This window comes from Gobius niger, assembly GCF_951799975.1.
Source record: "Gobius niger genome assembly, chromosome: 12".
Lineage (NCBI taxonomy): Eukaryota > Metazoa > Chordata > Actinopteri > Gobiiformes > Gobiidae > Gobius > Gobius niger.
In genome coordinates, this window is record NC_136863.1 from 21,473,165 (window position 1) to 21,498,709 (window position 25,545).

At 41.8% G+C, this 25,545-nt stretch overlaps 1 protein-coding gene across 1 annotated transcript in view; it reads right to left on the reverse strand.

Annotated features, from left to right (window-relative positions):
* Nucleotides 1-2,066: 2,066 nt before the first annotated feature.
* LOC306971608 (cGMP-inhibited 3',5'-cyclic phosphodiesterase 3A-like) overlaps nt 2,067-25,545 on the reverse strand; it is a 75,023-nt gene continuing 51,544 nt past the window's right edge. Inside the window, exons 3-14 of the mRNA XM_079567941.1 lie at nt 22,304-22,564; nt 20,502-20,659; nt 13,576-13,649; nt 13,275-13,429; nt 13,063-13,200; nt 12,777-12,888; nt 11,733-11,846; nt 10,957-11,156; nt 10,409-10,612; nt 8,143-8,304; nt 4,043-4,292; nt 2,067-3,363 (exon numbers count right to left, since the gene is read on the reverse strand). Of these exons, the coding sequence (XP_079424067.1) occupies nt 3,086-3,363; nt 4,043-4,292; nt 8,143-8,304; nt 10,409-10,612; nt 10,957-11,156; nt 11,733-11,846; nt 12,777-12,888; nt 13,063-13,200; nt 13,275-13,429; nt 13,576-13,649; nt 20,502-20,659; nt 22,304-22,564 (2,106 nt within the window). The 3' untranslated portion in view covers nt 2,067-3,085. The remainder of the gene's footprint in view (nt 3,364-4,042; nt 4,293-8,142; nt 8,305-10,408; nt 10,613-10,956; nt 11,157-11,732; nt 11,847-12,776; nt 12,889-13,062; nt 13,201-13,274; nt 13,430-13,575; nt 13,650-20,501; nt 20,660-22,303; nt 22,565-25,545) is intronic.

The window sequence follows — 25,545 nt, forward strand, 5'->3', positions numbered from 1 at the left end:
GAGACAAAATGCCTGCAACAATTACAGAAGACAATTTAAGGACTCTTGTCTAATTGTTTGCTTTATGCCTAAATCAAGATTTAGCCCTAACCTTCAAGTGATCGTCTGCAAGAATGCAAAATGAGGAAAGAGAGATTATTTCTGTGAGCAAAAACCTGCGTTTGTTTTCTTTCCACCACTTTCCACCATTTTCTTGCTGAACAGGGTTTGGACAGTGTCAAAAACGTCCTTGTGCTGCACTAATGGATACCTGAAAAATAAAAACATCAATTCTATGCAATGCCAGCCCTCAACTCACTTAACAACAATACACTTCCCTTGTATTGCACATGAAATATAGGGGAATTAATCATAATTATTGCTTCAAAGGTAATTAAAAGCACAGAGATAGCGGTAATTGTTGTTGTTTGGATGTACGGTAAAAAAAAAATAGCCAAACTGTCAATAATAGCTTTAACTGCCAATAGTCACTGTGTTAAAGCCACGTAATGAAAAAGTTCTGATTATAATTTTTACTCTTAAAGGATGGTTAATGCGAAATCAACTTTTTCTATTATTATTTTTTTTTATGTTTACCTGGAGTTGTGTTTTGACCCACTCAAGAATCTTTGAGTAATCTTTGAATCATCTCCAGTGGTTATTCTTTGCATCACGGCAACATCTCCCAAAAAGCTCCTCCTTTTCCCACACTGCTCCTCCGAAGGTCCTACGTATTCCTCACCTCTCGATCTCATGCTGTTTTAATCCTTTCAAGACAAATTAAAAACACTCACCATCGTTCACTAAAGCCACAGGAGCTGCACTAACTCTGTTTTATCTTTACTGAAGCAGTTGCGCAGCAAAGGGGAGCAAGGGGAGGGGCCTGAGAGGGGATTTTCTAACCAACAAAGTGTGAAATAGCGATAAAGATGTATTTGGGATTATTCCCCAAAACCTGCAAATAAGAATAACACCCCCTTTAAAAGAAATCCACACTAAGGCCTGATCTTCCGCCTGGCACAACAATAGCATTGCTCAATCTTGCATATATCTTGCATATATTCAACAGTGCTTTCGCCAGCAGCCTGAGGGTATTGCTTAAGGAAAAAAGGGGTCGGCTGCGGCGAGGTGAGCTACACGCAGTGCTGGACAGACTCCCCTGTCCAGCCCCTGTCCAGCCCACTTACTGCACCAGGTATGAAGCTGAAGATTTCACCGAGCTCCCCCATCAGCGCGAAAGTCTTGCAAGTCTGCGAGAAAATCGACCCAAAATCTTAAACAGAGGCTGCATCTTTTCACGTGGGCAATGAATGGAATTTACAACATGAATGTTCTGATATAATGACAGAGGTCTGAAAAATTGGGGCTTACTGATTGTGTGAGAGCCCCTTTGGAGAACATTGAGAGGAGAAATGGATGGCTGCAAAACAACATATGCGTGGTGTATGTTTGTTCAGACACCATTAACCATTGTCCAGTATTGTGAATAGTAAAATGAAATTTAAAAAAAAACCACTAAGCTTCTCTGAGATCAGAAGAATGTGGCCTAATGTTCAAGTGGTCTCATGTGCAAATGGGGTCTAATGAGTCACCCTATGGCAACAGAGGACTGAATGAAAAAAAGAAAATTACGTTCAATATTCGCCATTCTCAAAGGGTCTATTTCTGTCTAATCATTTGCTCTTCTACTCCTGCTGCATGGAAGATGGAAGAGCATTATCATTCAAGTGTAGAGGATAACGCTGAACGTGTAATCTTTAACAGCATTGAATAAGAAACATATTATACAAAAGTATAACAATGAGGAAGAAAACTGGCGAGTTGCTTAATTGAATGAACATAGACGGAGCCGATAATTGAATTAACTTTAACGGAGCAGATTTTGGTACTTTGTGATGCAAACGTTAAATTTGTCAAGAATAAACTCTGGGACAATTCTTTCAGGATTTTTGACATAGGGCCTCGCTTTGTAAATGTCCATCCATTTCTCCTCTCAGTGTTCTCCAAATCCAGTCTCAAAGTATGTGTTGGAAAAATGGCATTGTTATTAAGTTTTGCGTGTCCTCAGCTTGTCATCGAGGCTTCTTTTAGGGGCGACTGGTCATTTCTGTCCATGTCCTGTGTATAAGCATTGGAACAGGCTGGCTACTGTCCAGGGTGCACTCTGCCTAAGGCTCGAAGTGGCGTGATTCTCAAAGGAAATAAAGGAAGGAAGATGATGAAAGCATACAGTATATAAGACTGATTTTTCATAATGATTGTCCCCCTGAGGTGCACCTGCGAAAAGATGTTGGCCATATGTCATTCTGTAATCACCGATATAGAGCTGGGGAATTACATACCACAGATGTTTTTTGGTGCATCGCGTTGGCTTAATTAAAACAATAGGATGGATTCCTGAGTATAATTAAGTCAATAGTTAGTTAGAAGGTGCGTGTTCTTGAATAAGTAGAAAAAGAAGTTACCAACCCACGACAGTCTTTAAAAGCTCTGCCTTTTCGTTTGTATGAATTGATCTATATTCTTAATTGAGGGCTAAAATTTTAAATAATGGCGACAGATGCCCACTGATGTTCTAAGCATGGAAATCACCTCAAGGAAACCATAGGGGTTGAATACTTAAGGAAAGACTTAAAGAAAACACATCGACCAATGCTCCCTAAATGCAAGACTCACTTTTCATCCGTGCAGGTAAAATAATCATAATGTGGTGCGCGTGAGACCACAAAACCTCGTGAACTCGAAACACAAGTACAAATAAGTGTAGTGTGTTTATATAGCATTGCATTCAGAAAATAATCAGGTATAAATTGGCAGCAAAACTCTGCAGTCCTGCATGTGTCTCCGTATTGGATTGAGGTCCCTTGAACAGTAGCAAAAAAAAGTCTGTATCCCAAACAGGTATATTGCAATCAGGAAAGTTCCTTTAGAGTTTGGTGTTGCCAGAACTGGAATATAATAAAATTGGTCATATCAAAATGTACCACCCTGTTATTAGTGCAGTAGGCACACTTATCCCAAACATCTACAGTGTTGTGTCTAAGTGATTTGCTGGCAACAACAGGAGTCCGTTGATTAAAAATACTTCATCTCCCATGATTCTCTCTCATTCTTCCACTTCCTCTTGTCTCGACCAATCAGGTTCGTCCACAGTCACCTCGGGCTCCTCCCCCTCTACAAGCTCCTCGCGGCTGCCCGGCTCCTCGTCTTCCTCGTGAATCGCCAGAATGGGCTCGGCCACACTGTTGCGATGGCCAGACTCAGTCCCCTGGCCCTGTTTCAACGTCTCCTCTGCGATCACCTTTTTCCACATCTCGTGGTTCTCCAGCAGGTGTTGTGTGATTTGACAAAAGGCTTTCCTTCGCTTCTTCGGGACGGCTTTCTCTGTAAGAGAGAAACAAAGAAGCAATCGCACTGTTACTGTAGGCAACATTTGGAGGAGCAGAAACAGAAGGAGGAAATATAAAAGGAGAGAAAAACATGACTGAGCTGAATAGATTGAGTGACATTACAACATTCTAAGGAGATTATTCATTACAGTATGTAGCTAAAGCGTGAACTCAACCTGGAACATCTATCTACACTGGGCTTTATCCCAAGTCTCAGCTCCCATCACCATAGCAGCCAGCCCTCTGCCACAGCCAATCATTGCATGTAAACTGCTCCTCAAATTCTATTCATCAATTCACTCAACATTTCTCAAAAAACCTGATATGATGAGGTTGTGGTGATGTCCTAGTTAACCTAAATGCATACAAAAATGTCAACAAAATAGCAGCAATTATGCATTATGCTCCCCCATGTCAGTGAGAATCTTGTTATTGTTGTTCACTAACTTTAGCCAATGCTTTTGGGGTTTGGTGAGGTTTGCAGACCAGATGGACGGACTAGACAGACCACATTAGTTTGCCCTTCTCTGGTTTATACGTAAGAGGACGTCCATGTGGAACGTTGGATGGGAGAACCTTTCCTTTGTTGCTTGGTTTTTACTCACTGCAAATACATTTTCTTATGAGAAAAACACAATTACGTCTTTTGCTGTATAATGTGAGCTGTTTCTCACGTGATATTTCGGAGCTGGTGGATGTGTCTTCCTCTGCCGTGTCCTCCTCTTCCTCTTCTTCATTCTCGGGCTCCTCTTCCTCGGGACAGGGTTCCACCCACCGCCCCGGCATCAGACTGGCGGAGTCATACGAGTGGCACAGGGGACCCACAATGTGAGTGATGAAGGACTCCTGCAGTTTGGCCAGCTGAGGTTTGGCTCGGTCCATGAAGGGGCTGATGGGCAGGCCCAGACTGGACTCCTCGTCACCCTGAGGGGAAATACACAACATTCTGTCAGTTTTGATTGTACTTGAAAATGCCCAAATGTAATGGCACATTTATGCTAGGTGGCTCTTTACTACAGTCTTATATTCGACGCTTACTTCTGTAAAGTATTGAAATCCAAATTTGATACTGATACTGTAAAACAGGCAACACCAAATGGTAAATTAACTGCAACGTGCCCACAAATTATCAGATTTTATTTTTGCACCTGCTTTGAGCACCTGCTTTGATAAATGACCCCCTAAGTTGTGTAGCTGGACATATTACCTTGATATTTAAAGTTATGGTCGGTGTTAAGTGGCTTCAGAAAATCTTCTTTCAATCAATTTAATTTAATTGCTTTATTTTTATTATATTTTAAATAGCAGTCTATTCAAAAATAAAAGTATATACATTTATTATCTATTGGTAAAATTCTGCACAGGGTAATATTACATGAACAACGGACATTAAAAAAGTAGGTAGTGAACATTTGCTGCATTAGACGTAATTATAACATAAGAATTAGAGGACTATGAATTTAGCAATGATAAACACGGCTATCTGACACGCCACAGCAACAGTGCTAACTACTCTGGTTGTAAACAAAAAAACATTTAAATCAGCATTAAAATCATTTCTATTGAGTAAAACTGAACTGAACTGAAGATATATTAACTATGGCTTGAGGTTTGATACATAATTGTTGTATAATTCCAAGAATGTATTGATGATATATTGTGATATTTTTTATATGCGGACCGCAGGAAGAATAGCGACAGTCCTGCTGTGCTATAGGGATCCTATCAATAAACATATACTGGCTGATGCCACTGTACATGCAGTACATCTAATTTGAGTTAACATACTTCTGTGTTCATGTAGTATAACCATATGTTAAGAGTTAGGAAGGGGTACATTAAAAGGCACCAATAGTGTATTGTTGAAGTACGAGTATTGATAAAAACTTAACATATATTCAGTACTAGTTAGAGTTCACATTCACATGTAGTCTCTGTTAGCATTCAGCGACAGGTGCAAATCAATGGCTTTACACCTGCTCCACGGAGGCAATTATCAGCATCACTTTACATCCCCGTAGACAGATCACACAGCCTGGGAATACGCTCCTGCGCTCAACATTCTCATTGGTTTGTCGGTCGCGCTGCCACAGCGGGTTGTGATTAGCCGCTACTATCATATGTTTCTCATCAAAGGGCGCCGGGTCTAAATAAATAAAAGCAGCTGGACCGGGTCAGGGGGTTTGTCCTCGAAACGTTTACTGTACTTTGCAGAGGCACATACTGTACAGAACACACTGAAAGACACTTATGAAGGTAGCACTTTTTTTCCTCTTCAAGATAAGTGTAGCAAGGTTTCCCGGTTGCCTTGGAAACTGACCCCACAGCCATCCCCATTAGAATAGATTGGCTTCCAGCAAATGATGTCCAACATAATCTCCCAATTAGAGTGATACTTAGTAAGATCAATGTTGTTTTTATTTATACAGTAAATTATTTAAAAAATAAAAAAAATGGCACAACAGTGATTTCAAAATTGAAAATTTCTTGAGAATCCTTCAATCGTTGAGCACATTAAGTAAATTACTGTATTTTTTTTCCGATATTCCCTCTAGATTCAGCTACAGTATATTAAAGGAATAGGCCACCGTTTTTACATACTGAGATATGTTCTTGCCTTAGCTTTGACGAGTTCTTTAGGACCTGTCTGGTCTTCACCCGTGCCTTCAGTCACGTAAACACAGCACAGACAGCGTTAGCATTTAGCCTCTCTCTCTCTCTCCTCTATAGCTCCAAAACAGGTCAAGATAGAAGCTACCAAGCTCTTCCACGTTTTCCCTATTTAAATATGGTTACGTGAAGTGTTCCACTACAAAGTATAATTACACAAAATTAAACAATGTGGATTTTCTAAGCGGATAAAAGGGGGGACTATAATGTAAGGCGTAATAATACCAGGAGTAATTTGGCATCCGCACAGTAAAGTGAAGATTACTGCGCAGTAAAGTGAAGATTACTGCACAGTAAAGTGAAGATTACTGCGCAGTGAAGATTACTGCACAGTAAAGTGAAGATTACTGCGCAGTGAAGTGAAGATTACTGCGCAGTAAAGTGAAGATTACTGCGCGGATTTCGAACTACTCCTGGTATTATCACGCCTTACAATATAGTTCCCCCTTTTATCCGCTTAGAGAATCCACATTGTTTAATTTTGTGTAATTATACTTTGTAGTGTAACACTTCACGTAACCATATTTAAATAGGGAAAACGTGGAAGAGCTTGGTAGCTTCTGTCTTGACCTGTTTTGGAGCTATAGAGGAGAGAGGGAGAGGCTAAATGCTAACGCCGTCTGCGCTGTGTCTACGTGATTGAGGGCACGGGGGAAGACCAGACAGGTTCTAAAGAACTCGTCAAAGCTAAGGTAAGAACATATCTCAGTATGTAAAAACGGTGCCCTATTCCTTTAATACTCACTCAGTTCTAAAAGCACTTAAATTCAGTTATATTGTGCTTTAATGATCTTGAGGTGACAAGTTCTTCAAAGTGACACACTGGAGACATTATTCATTTACTCTATACTTGAGAGAGTGAGAGGTGAGGCTGCCAGTCCGTCCATTCACTCACTCACTAACTACATTCACACAGGCAAGGCCAAGTGTAATGCTCAATGACACAACAGTTGGTGTAGGAGCATACTGTGCTGTATTTCCATTGTCATCTGGAAAAGATCATCTGATCCTATATACAGCATAATGCCATTCAAGAAAGCCTTATAAAAATGTGTTTCTCATTGTAGCTCTTCTCAGCGAGGTTGTTGGTTTACCGGTTCACACACATGCTTAGCACAAGGTTATTAGAGAAGTGGCCATAGGCTGTCAGCTTGATCATATGCAGTTTCCCTTTACCTGACAGTTGCCCTGGCTCCCTGCGTGCGTCACAAAATTGTCTGTTTACCTGTTTTCCCCTTTTCCTGTTTTGTGTCAATGTGATGGAGTAACACAGAGGCTCGAATGTGAGGTGTGCTGGACGCAGAGGCAATTAACAGAGATTAGACGCACATTTAGAGCCGCTGGGGAAATTGTAACAAAGTTCACAAGGGTCGGGGCTTAAATGCCAGAGTAAAGTATTTATGGGAGCTCAACATGAAATAGGGTCACAATACCAACGCTACAAACAACTGAGGACAAAGGAAGTGCTGCCCTGATCTCGCATCATGGCTCTGGATGTGACCAAGAGAAGAATTACATTTGCCTTTTATTCATGTTTTCCACTTGTGTCTCAGTTTTCCACTTGGATGCAAACTGACCAAAGTGTTAGTGTATTAAACCTCTCATCTCTTTTACTAGTGATCACAGGTGAGTATAGAGTCGCCAAAGTACGTACTCAGTTAACAGTTACATAACTTTAAAGGAATTTTACTCAAGGTTAAGTTGTCATCAAAATTATCACTCCTGTAAGTTCTTGCTGAAAATCCTGCATTGTACAGAGGACCTGCTGAGTGGAAAATGCACGTTTCAGTGTTGATGTAATAGGACAGACAAAACATAAAATATATTTTTTACAAAGAATACACAATAAAAAAAGAAAATTCTGAAGATAACATACAAGAAAACAGGTTAAATTAAATGAATAAAATGTGTCTTTGTCACTCTGTTCTTATAAGTAAGAACTACTATTCAAGTGGAATTAAAAACTATGTGATAAAGCTACTCTGGGAAACAAAGGTACTTCAAAACTTTCCTCACATACGTACATGAATAATGTCAGTTAGTACTGGTCTGGTCGCCGTCACTACATCACAGGCATTATGCAGATCATGTTTAGTGTTAGTACCTGTTCATAAAACTCGTTGACGATGCCCTCTGTCCACTGCAGGTGCAGGTCCTTGCACTTCAGCGGCCCGTTGATGTCTGCCAGTTTGATGCACATCTGGCACACCAGCAGCCGGTCGTTCTCATTGGACCAATCGATCCCGGTGGAGGGGTCGTCGCCCACCTGTGGACACCAGCAGAGGCATAAAATCATCAGCTAAATGATCTCTGAAAGACAGACAAACAAGAACCAATCATCATTTGACATCTTTTACTCGGTGGGATACTAGGCAGCTCGATACATTTTGGTCAAGTTGATGTGCCATGAGTAAGGGCATGGACATGATGGCAGTGTCGCCTGCAACAGCCAAGGGCACAAGTGTGGCGTGAAGGCCGATGATGAGGCCCATTCCAACTGCAGGTAAAATGACTAAAACTGAAGCGTAAAGTAACCAGATGAATCCCTGTAATTTGAAATGTAAAAAGAAAATGTTTAGTAATCATTGATATTAACAACCTTTAAAGAGGGGGTATTATGCTTTTTTCAATCACATAGCACCAGTCTATATCACACTACAATGATGACGAAACCTTCTGTTGGTCTGTAAATGCAGTAAATTAGAATAACTGCCTTGTATAAAATTGCTCTTTCAAAATGGCTGTAGCAAATGTCTTGAAATAGGCCTCTGTCTCTTTAAGAACCTCTGACCCTTTCCGACACGCCCCCTCCACACGCTGTCTGTGGCATCAGTGGGGAGGGGGTTCTGCTGAGGAGCAGTGGTTGGTTACTCGGCTGGTGACGAAAGCTCGGAGGCGTCTCCAGGAGGTGGGGGCGTTCCTAGGAGGACTCAGGCAAACCTATCCCTAAAATGGCTGCCATCAGAGTTTTTACAGATTACTCAAAAATACGTGAATGTGCCAAGGCAACACTTCAGGCATGTTTTTAATGAGGGAATGACATAATAACATGATGTAAAGCTTGAAAAAGTCGATTTTGCATAATACCCCCCCTTTAAAACTCCCAAGTGTGCTAAGGTGGCAGAAATGTAATATTGAACAGTAAGTTTAAATTCATGAATCAAATAACCCCTTTTATGTGCTTTAGACTTGAAAAGAGGTCATAGAAGTCGTAGATAAATACAGATAGAACTGATTCTACATCTACACTTTTATCTTATGAAGGGCAGCACATTGCAGGCAGCGTGTGGTGGTGCTTCACAGAAGAACGTTTTACATAAGTCTGTGCCAATGCTCAGAAAAGACTGTAAGAACCGATCATGAGCATAACTTGACTCGATTTCAATATTCAGTTACACATTCTGGAGATCATTAACAAAATGTGTGTTTGGTACTATGGCAGGCACTTTCAACTGCTACATGTAGTTATCTGATTTAGTCCCAAGTTACATCCTGATCTTACCATAGATTAGTCCAGTTTTTTAGTGAGTGATTCTGTTTCGATCACTGGTATAATTAGATTAGATAGCAGATTATATTCTTTGTATTTACATACAGCGGGAACATTTACATGAACTACATAAAGACACATAAGCTTTTTTCCCCTCAGTGTCCGACATGAAACCAAATTACATTTACATACACTAAGATTACTAAACCTTTAAACAATTTAGGAAAGCCCAGACGACGATGTCATAGCCTTGGAAGCACAAGTCTGGTTCATCCTTGGGTGTAATTTCAGGACACTTGAAGGTGCCAGGTACATTCATTAAAACAATGATGGAAATGTCCAGTCATCATACAGATAAAAAAGAAGGCGGGTTCTGTGTCCCAGAGATGAACGTGTTGTTTTTTTCTGAAATGTCAATATTAACCCAAGAACAAATACAAAAGACCTGGTGAAGACGCTGGCTGAAACTGGTAAGAGTTTGTTATTGTCCACAGTGAAACAAGTACTGTGCCAGGAAGAAGGCCTTACTCCAAAAGAAGACATATGGGTAAAAAAGCCAGAATGGAGTTTTCAAATGCACATGATACTTTTTGGAATTTTTGGAGACATTGAATAGTTTCAATCATCAGGTTTGGAGGAGAACATCATCCTAACTGTGAAATACGGGGGTGGCAGCATCATTCTCATTCTTCTGGCATTTAGCAAATACAAATATTTCTTAAAATTCTAATTGACCTAAAAAAGTAAAAGTTAATTCTAGTTTCATGTCAGACAGTGAGAAAAACATGCATATGTGTCTTTTCATATAATGTATGTAAACATCTGGATCCCACCTTAAGTTCCTAACTTCTGTTTCTTGACTTTGTTCTTTGTTCTGTACCTTGGCGTTGAATTCGGCAAGGAAGTCAAAGTGTTTCTTCAAGTCAGTGGCGAGGATGGCTTCGATGACCAGGAACCTGAAGCGTTTGAACTCCACATGGTCCAGGTTGAGCAGGAAGTTGAACTCGGGCCGAGACAGAAACAGGTTCCAGGCCGAGGCGGCGTGGTGGTTCTCCAGCACCGAGCGGTCATTATAGAGGACTGCCTGGAAACACACACACACACACAGGCTTTATACACTGCAGCTGAAGGGTTCATATCTGTTAGTCGGATGAGTTTGAATAGCCTGTAAATTGACTAAACAATTCATTTTTGAGTGCAAATTGACAAAGTAAGAACTCAAATTGATCGCAACATTATGATCAAATGACAAATTCCGTCTCTAGGCCGATACTGACCTTTGACACATATTGTCTTAAGTGGATTTGTTTTGTTACTCACCTCCCCTGTCTGTTCATTATGTGAGGCCTGACATTTAAAGCCATTGTAATCATGGTGGTGTGGTGTACTTGTGTTCTGAGTACATGAAGAGCGCTGTGTTGTCACTACCTGAGGAGCACTGGTGGCTACGAGAAAAGCATTGGTCCTGCCTGGATGGTCGTAGTCGTGCATTGCTGCTGCCACATAGAGGGCCATGAGCTCCAGGGCCGGTATGAGGCCGGACAAACAGCCATAACCATCCTCTGAAACAGTGTAGGTCTTGGACACCAGGTAGCCCATGTGACTGTGTGTTATCCCACTGTCAGAGTCTGCCCCGGGGCAGAAAGTGAGACAAAGTCAACGGAGAGATTAGGGATTAGAGAACACTTTACACAGGTTATTGTATATGGAGTTTCCAACATATTTATGACACAGTATATGCAAATAGAAAAGTGCATACATAGCAGAAAGCCACATTTGAACAGGCAAATCCACTTATATGTGGATCAAAAGCATGGCCCAAACTGGCACACAAATGAGGTTATGGAAATACGGAAGTCTAATCTGCTCACAATTTCATGCTGTTCTAGACTTCAAATAGAATAGAATTACTCCAAAAGCTCTTATCTTGACTCTAAAGCTTGAGTCAAGATAAGAACAAGAAAGAGAGAAGGATAACACTCAGGTTTGATGATCTGTATCAATATAAGGGCCAGGGCACATAGCAAGACCTGGCAACAATGAAAAGCTTAAATGACACAAAGAAATCTTCCCCACTTACAGGCCCTGAAAAGCTATGATAAGGCGTTTGTTATACATGTTACAGTACATAGTTGCATCGCATAATAGACCCAACACCACCCCCAAGTGGACAACTAAATCAGTGCATGAATTTGAGCCAATACCTGAGTCACTGGCAGACCCATGGTCATTGAGGAGGCTGGGCAGACCAGGCACAGGCTGAGTGGTGAGGTACCAAACCGCGTGAAGCACGTCTGTGGCGTGCACCCTGTTGTGGTCTGCAAAGAGAATAATGACACCCGAATGTTACAGTTCTGTCTGTCTTCCACTAGAGGGCAGTGTTGGCTAGTGTATCTCATCATGTACTATATGAGTGGTTCTATATCAAGATCAAATAGTAAAAAAAAAATACCTTGCAATAATAACAGACAAATAATCTAGGACTAAACAAAAAATAACAATGATTAAAGGTCACAGTTAAACCATGTATAAACCAGAACCCTATTGGGTTGGAACCAGGATAACACAATGACTAAACCATGCTTTTATTAGGCAAAACTGAACTAGAAACTTTACAATGATTGACTGTGGAATTTGCAGCTGCAAATGCTGAAATTGCATAAACTTCTTAAATTCCATAAACTGGTTAAACTGTTGAATCCACTAAACTGCTGAAATTGCAGAAGCTGCAGAAATGGCTCAATGGCTCAAGTACTATTAAAATGAATGTGCAGAATTCCCCATACCAATGAATGGGCAGAATACTCAATTTGGTAGAAAAGAAAACCTGGAAAACTGCAGAAAGTGGAATTTTCCTGAATACGGACAAGTTGTGGAAGCCGAACATGGACAAATTACAGCAATTGCAGAAAATGCGGGGGAAAAAGGCTGAAAACCAATCGAATTCCGGTTGATTGCGGAAAATCCGTAAATTGCAGAATTCCCAAAAGTAATAGAATCATTCTCCCAAACATGCGGAACGTTTTGAGGTATAATTTTGAGGAAATTGCTGAAACTATGAAAGCTGTGAAGCACATATGAAATCTGGACAAAGATATAATAATAAAGAAACCAAAACCAAGGAAAGAAAGGAAAGATTCGGCAGTCAATCAATTAAACGCCTCCTGCTCAACACTGACAGCAGAACTTGTGCTGAAGTTTGAGGGCTAATTGCTGCCCTCTAGAGGTAGGACTGGGAAGAGGCTTACACGGTATGTCTCTGTAACCATTCTCCAAGGCATGGAAGTAGTTCATGAATTCTTTAACAGGGATCTTGAAGGTCTCAAACAGGCCCGTGTCTTCAAAGAGTCGATATGAAACCTGAGGCACAACAATTTGCTGTTATGTATTTACCCCACCAAGACTGCTTCCAAAAACAGTGAGCAAATTAACTTACTACAGTGTGTTTCTCAACTCCTACTTAATACATTTATATGAGGACAGTGGTTGAAGCTACTACAGTATATAAAAAAGAATAATTTGTCTTGTGCGCACCTGACTGAGGATACGTCCACATTTCCCATTTGTCCTCTCCATCATGTCAAAGATGGGGAAGTTCCAATTATTTAGGTGGCTCATGAGCGGTTCCAGACCCTCCATTAGCAATGGTTCAGGGGCCAAAACAGGTTTGTCCTGCGCGTGCAGACAGGGAAACATGATGTAATTTATAATATTTCGGGCTAACTCTGATAAGTAGACCTGCTGACCTCTGGAGGTATTAGTGGGTGGAGGATGACACTTTGAGATGTGCTTTTCCCCTCCTCTGTGTCCTCCTCTGTCTGTGCTACGTCACTGCTGTCACTGTGGTTGGCTTCATGGGTGCTTTCATAGTCGGACGACACAACCACTTGGTCCTCACCGGCTAATGGGCACAAAACAAAAGGATTTACTTAGGAAAGTATAGTGTTCAGATCAATACAAACGAAAAAGAAGAAACAAGTGCATATTTGCTTAGGTTAATTTTCTCCACTTGATTTGCCTAACAACTAATACTGGCTGAACACACACCTGACCGAGGTATCCTGTCTCCTTTGTCCAAAGAGCCTTCTCCATGGCTTAGTCTGATGTACGGCCTGCCACAGCTGAAAAACAACACACGTTACAAACAAAGATATAGAAATACTCTTTGGGGAAAAGCAACAAAAAACAAAAAGCATAACCACTGGGATCAGAATCGTTTTTATTTTGTGTTTTTGATGTGTTTTGAGTTGGCAGAAGTTATTAAAAAGTAAAATCCAAATGGGATTCGCGCAGCTCTGTCACTGCGACAACAAAACGACTTCTTAATGATCCGAATGGATGAACAAAACAAAACAAAACAACTCTAATGTGTTATTGATAGTTGTCCCACCCTTTCCCTTTTTATGACCAGCCTGGAGTGTCTTTACTCAATACACAAAAAGAAACATGCAGTGTTGAGCAAGTTTATTTGTAACACTTGCAAAGGGGGTCAGTGAGATATCTACTGGTGACAAGTCTGGCAACACTTAGCACACTTTTCAATTTGCCGTCTCCATTTATTGTGACAGTAATAAGAGTAAAGAAGCCTAGATTACTTAACTTAAAGCAGGGGTGCCTTTCTTTTTCAATATTCAGACCATAAAAGAAGAAGGTATTTGCTTTGTAACGTTCATTGTGTCTACTTGTGTTCTAGTATCACTTTTTTGGTTCGTTTTGTCAGACACTAAGGTTAGAGATGTTAAAGATCTTTTACCTTTACATGTTTCAGCCGCCATCTGCAGGCCGTCATCAGCAGATGGCGGCTGAAACATGTAAAGGTAAAAGATCTTTAACATCTCTAACCTTAGTGTCTGACAAAACGAACCAAAAAAGTGATACAAGAAGGTATTTGAGCATTTAAACTGCTAGCTCTGCCCTCAACTTTTCTAGCTCTCGCAATACAATGTGTATTTGACACTACAACTCCTTTACTGTTTTATGGGAGTGGCCTTGCTTGGTGCGTCAGTAGTTTTGGGACACTGTGGGGAGCTTTCTGCGCCGCGTCCAACGTGCTTCCCCAGTGCGGCGGCTGGAGGTGTTTCCAATTAAAATGCCTCCACTTAAATGTAGTAAAACCTGCCGACGGACAGGAAATGCCTGCAGTGAGCGCGGCGGTGTCAGAGGGAGCACAAAGGCCTGTTGTGTGTCTATCTACGTCTGATAAATTGTAGCCCCAACACTTCGGAGCCCGACCCACAGCCGACTAATGGTCCCGGGCCGTTCACAAAGAGCTGGTGTTTTCGCAGCCAGCGCAGACCCACCGCCTGTAATGTGGAGCAGGTGTGGAATATCAAATGGTTTGATAGCTTGGCCCGGTGCACAGATAGTACAGTATTACTAAGGATTAAAACGTGGACGAGAGAACCAAAATACTTTCAGTTCTGCATTTCGAAATCCCCATTGGCTTGCTGTAACTCCACACGCATTCCTGATAACACAAGTAGCAACCATGACCGGTTAGCCTGTGGTTTAGCAGAGGCAGTAGTAGTACTTTTACTTACACTTCAGCCACACACTTTTCACTCGTGCATTTGTATTGCAAGCTGCAGGAACGGGCTCACAGGGTGCAGTTTTGCCAATGCAGCAAAAATACCAGGCAGACTGACATTGAGCCGTCAGGGCATAATGCAAATACGGCCGGGGCTCATTTGCACTTCAGGAATCTGTCCATCAACTTACACACATATTCCACCTTTTTTTTTTTATTTACTATATGTAAAACGCTAGGGTGAGGTTACATTAATAGGCAGGGTGCTTTGTGTCTCCAAAAGTTTAACCTACAATGCAAGGACCCATGTGCCACCCAGTGTGTTTTCTGTCTGGGTTTTACTATGTTAATCGAGGTCAAGCGCGGCTCTTTTCTGCTGCAACACAGATGCTTTCATAAATGCAAAGCAGCCAGAAAAAAGGAAAAGCCAAAGTACAGTTAGTCTGTCTTCCTCATGAGTACTGGCCCCTGTATGTAAAAGAAGTAAGGACAGTTTTCCAGGTAGGTACTGGACGCCTCTGACCACCACCATTGGCCCGTTTCATTAAAACAAGAACTTGGTTAAAAGTTTTGCGCATCTGTACTTGTTTACTTGAATCGTTTTTTACTTCTGCATTGTAAAAAATGAAAGAAAAACATAGTGAAGTTGTATCTCGAATACTTCCAACTAAACGGCTCTATCTAGCTCCATGGAGTTATGGGAATTACACCCCTCCATATCTCTGTGTTTCAAAAGCATGTGACGTCTGGATGCCGCTTCGTCTACGTCTTTGCTGTAATTTAGTCAGTTTCTTCACTCAAGCTCTTTCAGCAGGATGACAGATTACCTTTTGGTTCAAAGCCCAGGAGGACAGCGGCCAAGCTTTGATAAACACAGAAACCATTATTTTAACTTCCAGGAATCCTCCTGCACAAGGACAGGATGACTTGAAGAAGCAAACATACATTTTGTGGAGAGTGGCTGATTAGCTGATAAAACTTCGATATGCTGGTCTGAAGCGCGTGATGTTCTTTCCCGACTGAGAGCTGACACGATGGAAAATCCGAGTGGAATCAAGAAGCCTAATGTCCTAATTAAGATTTTACTGATTCGATGGAGGAGACAATTGAAACCATGTGTTTTTTTTACTGCTTTCCCATTGCATTCATCTCTCCTGTATACTCGCCTGATATAACTTAAAATGGTCAACTCTGTCCAAAGCAGAAAGTGAGCAGTCAATACTGGTATAAGCACTAGAAGGACAAACGAACCTTTGGGATCTATAGGAGTGAAATTTGAAATGCTATTCAACCTCAAGTTGAGATTTCTAATAGATTGTGCCATGATATCAGCCGGTGTAGTCGTCTTTGTAGGGCAGCAGTGGGTTAAGTATTTGTCCGTCACCAATTGGAAGGCTGGTGGTTTATCGATGAGAGAGACCACAGTAAGCAGCGGCAGTAGGACACTGTACATAATGTAGTTCGAAAGTGTTCAGACGACAAATTCACCCAAATATCAGAGAGAGAGAGAGAGAAAGAGAAAGAGAGAGTTAGAGAGATTTTGATTGTTAACCAGACCTTTATTTAGTCTGTCAGAAAAAAAAAATGCCTCCATGTTCACATTCACACCTCGCGCTAATTCCAAAAAATTACAACAAATAGAAAGTACACACAAAGTTAGCGAGAGAGGGAGAGAGAGGGAGAGAGAGGGAGAGAGAGGGAGAGAGAGAGAGAGAGAGAGAGAGAGAGAGAGAGAGAGAGAGAGAGAGTAAGAGAGGGGGAGAGAGAGGGAGAGAGAGGGAGGGAGAGTGCGAGAGAGGGAGAGTGCGAGAGAGGGAGAGAGTGGGAGAGAGAGAGAAAGAGAGGGGGAGAGAGAGGGAGAGAGAGGGAGAGATAGCTAGAGAGAAAGAGAGAGAGGGAGGGAGAAGGAGAGAGAGGGAGGGAGAAGGAGAGAGAGGAGAGATAGCGAGAGAGAGGGCGAGAGAGTGAGGGAGAGAGGGAGAGAGAGTAGGAGAGGGAGAGAGGGCAAGAGCGTGGGGGAGAGAGGGAGAGAGAGAGAGAGAGAGAGAAGGAGAGTGAGAGAGAGAGGGTGGGGGAGAGAGGACAAGAGAGAGAGAGAGGGAGAGAGAGAGAGAGAGAGAGAGAGTGGGGGAGAGCGGGAGAGAGAGTGGGGGATAGAGGGAGAGAGAGAGAGAGGGCGAGAGAGCGGGGGATAGAGGGAGAGAGAGAGAGAGAGAGAAGGAGAGTGAGAGGGTGGGGGAGAGAGGACGAGAGAGAGAGAGAGAGAGAGAGAGAGAGTGGGGAGAGAGGGAGAGAGAGTGGGGAGAGAGAGTGGGGAGAGAGAGAGAGCGAGAGAGAGTGGGGAGAGAGGGAGAGAGAGAGAGTGGGGGATAGAGGGAGAGAGAGAGAGGGCGAGAGAGTGGGGGAGAGAGGGAGAAAGAGAGCCAGCCACAGCTCAGTCCAGGAGCCAGACACCAAACAAACAGGGCTATTCACTACTGTAAACAACATGGCAGCTGTGGATGAAGTCATGCTGCTTGTTAGCAAAAGATTCAGGTTTAATTGCTCTCAAAATCAACTGACTCAAACACATTAGTAAATATTAAATCACACAAATCGGTATGCATAATGATCAGGGGAATGATAGGTGGGCCAAACAAAACAAAAAACAAAACAAAAATGGTTGAAATCTGAAAGCAATAGGATTTTGCTATTCTTTGCAGTGAGTAACTTAAATAATTGCAGTCTTTTGCCAATTGCCACCTTTAAAATTGTGATTTAAATTCAATTTCAGTAATTGTGCTGCCCAGACTGCTACTCTGGTATACATTAGTGCACTATAAATACTGCATTTTATGTTTTATTGTACAGCTCTATGCATGTGTACGACAAAAGTCAGAGCACCTTTCCATAAGCCTGATTGTTTACACTAAGTAGAGTATATAAATATTGTCCTGAGGCAGCGTGTGACTCATTGGCCTGTTTGGCCTCTCACTGTCAAAGCGGAGCCACATGTTTTTACAGCAGCACTTGGACTGGACTGGATTTGATAATTAGCTTTAGCATCAACACAGACTCTGACAGACCGTTCCTTCACGGATGAATGGACCTCATATCTGCACTGTACGCGTTCAATTAGTGTAATTAGTCATCACAATACAAACTTTTGCCTCTATTTACTGTGGAATAACAATGCATCGCTTAAGAAAAGGGAGCATTTTGTTATTGTTCGCCTGAATCTGCAAATTATTAGCTGGTAAATAGACCATGTGACATCATAATTAGCACACTGAATAGATCTAAGTCTTCATTTCAAACCAAGGCAATCCAAACAAGCACAATAGATTATAATTAAATACTAATTTACAATACTAGTAACCTGGAAACAGAGAATCCATGATGATAAGCAACAAAATGGATGATGTTAAAATATACTTTTGGGAACGCAGCTGCTCTTTGCTGCTAATCTGCCCCAACAATCACACAATCACTGATGCGAGGAGGGTGGAGTGTCTTGCCAAAGAACAATAGAGCATGAACTGGGCGGAATCGGTGCAACAACACAAGAAAAGGCCGAAATGAAGCATCAGCCTATCATTTATAGAACAATCGCTCTATCACATGAGCCGCTGCATTTTGCTTCTTCCCTACACTACGCTAACAGAGTGGACAATCCAACTACAACCACATAGTCTCAACCTAGGAACCCAAACAGCCATCAAAATAAAACCACATCAAAATATAATATTATTCATATTCAAGAACACAAGGACCAGACTTATCTCCAGCTAAGTTTCTGGAAATGTCTCCCAAAAAAATGTGCGCTGTTTTAATTTTATCCAAACAAAACGTCACAGCAGTTTCAAACTAATCGTGTGGAATGCTCTGAACTGATCACTGTAAATTACATCCAAAGAGTGCACATTGTAATCAGGCTATTAAATTAACAGATGTGTTTATTCTAGATACAAGACTTCAGTGATTTAATGGTAAAATAAAAGGCTCACAGTGATGCCGTTCATTGTGCGGTGACAAGCAAGAGAGCTTCTCTGTATTTGTCCTTTTGAGGTTAAAACAGCAGCTCCGACCTGACATGACCACGCGATCAAACAAAAAGTAAAGGATTCGCAATTCATGGGTCAAGGCATGCGTACTGCAAATGAAGACCATGAAGGGGGCGACAAAATCATTTCAGTGCTTTGTTGCTGTAACTGCGTTAGAGGCATTAACATTATATACCATTATAAACTTTTCTATCCACTGGATCTTCTGGCTTTGCCCAAGCAAACATACACCATCACTCTGTACTTTGCATAAATCTCTATAAAACTCTCTTATAAATAGAGGAGCACATTTTAGGATAATGAACCCTTTAGATAACTGTACTTTGATAACAGTCGAAAGTTGCTTATTGTTTTAAATCCCATGGAAACCACAAGTTTTGTTTTTTTTTGCAATTATTGTGACATTTTTCTACCATTTGTTTCATCCATCGTCAAACGAATTGCACTTTGCACAGAAACTGACTCAAAGTTTCCACTATTTATACACAGCGTATAATGGAGCTAAAAATACAAAAGCATACGTCTGCCATAGAGGTGATAGGAATCAGTGGTGCTGTAATTCGCTGCTATCTGCAGCAGTAATGCGCTGGGAGAGTGTCTTAGTTATTCAGGTTAATGCGTTTACCTCAGGGCCATATTTCCACTCTGGCTCCCATTGCGCACATACGCACGCACACAGCCTATTCCAAACTATTACTGCTCCCTAACACTGATGTAAAAACCCGGACGCACTGCTGGGAAGTGGGAACTGCCTCATAAGCTCAAGACGGATGTTTTAGACTTAAGCAGGCTTCAAAGGAGCTCACCTTATGGCATCTACTTACTGCCCTTTTCCACCGCCGTCACAACAGACAAAGAAGACACCACAGTGGGACAGAGTCAATGATGTAAAACTCTACATTTAGTGGGAAGTAAAGTGAAATGAGAACCTGCACTATTCCGCATTATTCACTTTCATTCAAGCTGCCCTCCAATCAGTCGTCTCTCTGATAGCGGTGGGTAAGCAGTTATCAGAAAGGAAGTAGCATAGTTTAAGTGCCGCTAGCCCACAATTAGCTTTGCCCGTTAGCCGTTTAGCTTCTTCTTCGTGATTCTATTAGTGTGTATTGGTGGCTCTGACCCGGAGGCAGTAAAGTTGCAATTGTGGTTTTGTAGCCAGAGACATCAAGGAGAGATGAAAGACCCCCCAATCATCCCATCAACACTTGTGTTACCCCCAGAGGGACTAACGAAAGGATTTTTTGTAAGGTAAACAAGCTGCTTTGTTCTGCTTTAATCAAAGTTGAATCCAAATGAACTGGGGGGGTTTTAGGTCGACTGTCATTGACTGCATCAGCTACTATGCATTGTCGTGCTCCCCACCTCGAGCTCATAGTTGCTTGAAACATGCAAAGTGCTTGTACCTGCATGTAAGTGCTTCATGGTAGGGCTTGATGCTGGCGCTGCGGTCCCTCCTGACTGGGCCGGGCTCGATGGTGGGGAGGCCGGTGGCTGAGGTGGTGGTGGTCCATGTGGAGGAGATCCTTCTCAGGAGCCCCGGGTGGAGACTACGCCTCAGACGCTTAACAGATTAAAAAAAACGAGATGAAAAATGTGTGAGTCCATCTCTGGTGACTGAGTATCGTACGAGTCCAGGGAGAGTGTTTGGATTAAAGCACTCAGCGCTCCACCTGCAAAGAGAAGTTCGTGTTTACCGCTTAACTTAGTCATGTGTCAAAATCCATCACTTAGATGAGACAGTTGTTTGGCTTCATCTGCCCAGAGAGAAATAAATGATGCAGGGGATGTCTCTGTCAACATCTGTCATGGTTAGATCTGTTTTTCTCTGCTCTGAAAGAACCTGGTCTGTGACGACAATACCAATACCACAAACATTGGGCGAGTGTGAGAGAGATCAGTGAGAGTGAGGCGCTGTCTGGCAGTTGATGCGCGTCACACGATCGACTTGTGATCAGTGTGTTTCCTATCGACGGTGAGATTACTTGCAGCAGCCAAAAAACTTTTACAGTCCAAAGATCTATTTCCTATATTACTGTTAAACTTGTTTGAGTAAATCATTTTTTCCCTGGCCGCATCACGCTGTTAATACATGTTGACAGTTGTTGTGACAGCATGGGGCTTGTAAAGTGTTTGTTGTTCTTTCAGGTCACATAGGAGTCAGCTCAGGGCTAGCTGATGTTCACACAGGAAGTGGTCTGCTGTGGATGCAAAACCAAACACATAAATTGAGATTAGAAATAGTTCAAATACCATCAAAAGTGTTTGCGAGCTCAAATATACTGCGGAAGGGTTCATCCGGGGGGCTCCAGTTTACCCTTCCACTATAATCATGTCCAATAGGGCGACCAGCTAGACTTAGAGGAAGACATGGTGGAGTTCACACGCATGTTTCTTTTGTTCATTTACATGCACTGTCCCAAATAAAGAGTGACTTTTGACAGGGTTACATTGTGCCGATCTCTGAAAAGCTTTACACAAAAAAGGAACATACATTTTACCATGCTAAACAGCGAGACAAATGTAACAGGTACAGGAGGCTGACCGCTCCATGGACAGTTTACTCAAGCTTCCCTTTCAAAGCCAAGACCACGTAAAAATACACCTGTCAGACGTGTCATTTGCTTAAAGGCCATCAGCGGCTTTTTTAAAATCCACAGAGGACATTCTTCGAACTGTAAAAGAACTCTGTCAGGCTAATTGGATCCATGCAGGGACAAGGCTCCATAGACGTGTTGCTCTTTGAGATAAACCCACCTTCCTTGGAGCGCGTCTCTTCCACACACTGTCTGGCAGTGCACATCTGTCATGTTGACACAGCTGGGGCTATGAAAGAGAGAACGGAGCCGCGAGCTGCAGACGCGTTCTATTTTTCTTCACTCGGTTCTATGAAAATACAGCCCTTCTTCGGCTGATGCTAAAAGCTTAGAGCGCAGGAAGCGGTCATTAGCCGAAACATGGCCTAAAAGATTAACATGTGTGCGCAAGCCCGTCGTGTATAAATCATTTGGCCCTCGATAAGTGGACAACGCGACTCTGTCTCGGCTTTCGTTGGACCTTTCCTGTGAGTTAGCGGCCAGTGCGAGGCGCCCTACAGTGGTTTGCAGATGTTGTATCTCTTATCCGTTATCTGCATCAGGAGCCAACTCACACTCCACATCAGCACCATCATCGTTTGCAACCTGTCATGGGGATACCATTGACCTACCTTGTGTATGGAGGTCTTCTCCCCCTTCTCGGGCACGTCCTCCGAGTCGGAGCAGGTGTAGGCGTCACTGGGGTTGATCAGGGGTGCGTGGCGAGGCCGGTGCAGCGGTTGGAAGGTGAGTTGGGTGGTCAGCAGGTTGCTCACGGCTTTCAGAGATGAGCAGGTGTTTGGGGGCAGGGAGGGGTCTGCTAACAGATCAGAGATGAGTCCATGAGCTTCGCCCATCACCGCGATGTCCACCAGGACTGTGGTGCCGGACGACTGGAGAGTAAGAGGAAAGGGAGAGTTTCATGAATCAAAGATTTTTAGTGCGCCATTTACTTGTGTTGCAGGCGTTTATACATAATCATAACATATAACATATTCTTGCTGTTAGTGAGGCATTACCATATTTCAGAAATGACTATTTATCAGTGAGATTCATGTGCAAAGCGAGTGAGGCCCTGACACAGATTTGTGGCTACAATTATTCTGCTAATCCTTTAATCTGATTAGCATTTTTTGATTAGTCGATTAAATATTAGACAGCAAAAGGCGGTGATCATGGGATTTCCCAAATGTTTTAACCACTCGAAGCTTAAGTGATGTCACTTGAGGACACCTTATAAAGTAGGTTTTCATCAAAAAATAAGGTTAATTTTAATGTGATGACTGCTCTGCTTGAATGATGACTTGCTCTCTATATTAATTGTCATATTGTCATATTTTAACCCTGTGAGGCGACTTCTGTTGTGATATTGGGCTATACAAAACCATTAAACTTGAAACTTGAAACTTATATTCTACATAAAATGAGTAACTCAATAATCATCACCCCCATGTGACTATACAATACTGTGTAAACTAATAAGCTTAACGTTCAACTACTTGCAATACAATAACACAATAAACTAGAAATGCAATGGCTGCGCCATTGCGATTGACTGCGGAATTGCAGGAAGCGAATGCAGAAATTGCATAAACTGTTCAAATTGCATACATTGCTTAATTTGCATAATCTAATTTGCATAAACTGGTAAAATGCATAAAATGTCATGTTGCATAAACTGTATAAACTGCATAAAGTGGTAAAATACATGAATGGGTTAATTTGCATAAATTATGTAACTTGCATAAACTCTTTAAAATTCATAAATCCTAATTGGCATAAACTCTTAAGTTGCATAAATGCTTTAAAATGCATTAACTGGTTAAATCCCATAAAGTGGTTACTATTATTAATATTGCATAAACTTTTATATTCCATAAACTGGTCAAACTGTTGAAATGGCCTCAGTGCTTGATTGGCAGAAGCTGCACAAATGGCTGAAAGGCCTGGAGTCTCCCCATTGGCTGGATTCCCCCATACACACCAATGCAAAAATTTCAAACTCCCGTATAAAAAAACTGGAAAACTGCAGAAGGCCATTTTTTTCTCAAAACCCACAAGTTGCATAAGCTGAACATGCACAAAGTGCAGAAATTGCAGAAAAAAGTGCAGAAAAGCATGGATTTGCGGCAGCCCCATTATAAGTCAATGGGAAAAATCTCCGACATTTTGGCCGATTGCGGAAAAACCGTAAGTTGCAGAAGTCCCAAAAGTAATAGCACCCTTCTCCTCAACATGCGGAACGTTTTGATGCATAACTTGCATAAATTGCACAAAGCATGAAGGTGCTGAAAGCTCTAGAAAATCGGGAAAAAGATGGAAGAGGAATAATAACTAGAAATGCAATGGCTGCGCCATTGCGATTGACTGCGGAATTGCGGGAAGCGAATGCAGAAATTGCATAAACTGTTCAAATTGCATAAATGGCTTAATTTGCATAATCTAATTTGCATAAACTGGTAAAATGCATAAATGTCATGTTGCATAAACTGTATAAACTGCATAAAGTGGTAAAATGCATGAATGGGTTAATTTGCATAAATTATGTAAATTGCATAAACTCTTTAAAATTCATAAATCCTAAATGGCATAAACTCTTAAGTTGAATAAACGCTTTAAAATGCATTAACTGGTTAACTCCCATAAAGTGGTTACTTTGCATAAATTGTTAATATTGCATAAACTTTTATATTCCATAAACTGGTCAAACTGTTGAAATGGCCTCAGTGCTTGATTGGCAGAAGCTGCACAAATGGCTGAAAGTCCCCATTGGCTGGATTCCCCCCATACACACCAATGCAAAAATTTCAAACTCCCGTATAAAAAAACTGGAAATCTGCAGAAGGCCAATTTTTTCTCAAAACCCACAAGTTGCAGAAGCTGAACATGCACAAAGTGCAGAAATTGCATAAAATGCAGAAAAAAGTGCATGAAGCATGAAGGTGCTGAAAGCTCTAGAAAATCGGGAAAAAGATGGAAGAGGAATAATAATAAAGAACATGAAAACCAATAATTGACTGCGGAAGAATTCCGCAGTCAATCAATAAAGAACATGAAAACCAATAATTGACTGCGGAAGAATTCCGCAGTCAATCAATAAAGAACATGAAAACCAATAATTGACTGCGGAAGAATTCCGCAGTCAATCAATTACTTTAAAAAAGAGGACATAAAAAGATTTGGGAGAACATATTTTTGTATATAGTTGCTTCAATGGTTTTAACCTCTTAACCCCCACCTGAACCAAGGACATTTTTTACAATTTGGCTTTTACGCAAGTCTAAAAGCTTCTGGAAAAAAGCGTCAAAATATATACGTATAAACAAAAACATGACAAAAACGCTTCAAATATGTGACAAAAACCCGACAACAACGCAACAAAAAGGTAGGGTCACTTTTGTCGGCCTTAGCTTTCAAATGACGCGTACACTGTTGCTCTATAGCCGAGTAGCTTTTAGATTTGGGTAAAGCCCGACTAGAGTAAATGCACTGGGTTCCGGCGGGGGTAAGAGGTGAAAACCAAAGGGAGTTACAGTGACAGTGATTGAAGTGCATGAAAACTGTTTAACACATCATTACAACCACACGCCTTGTTCCGCTGCTTGGACGATGCCTCGTGCACGGCTCCATTAGCAACGTGTCTCCGGTAGACGACGACCTCTAACCTCCTGACCTTTACACCCCTCAGACCAACAGCCAGCCGTCAGAGCTCTCCTGTTTTCACAACCTGCTCTTAATCACTGCACAGTGGTTCTCAACCCTCATCATTTGCGACCCACGACCGGCCAAGACGAATCTACCTGCCTTGGCCTCGGCTGCCACTTTATGTAATACCCTCACAGCTCAACTCTCCCAAAAGAATGTTATCTGATTT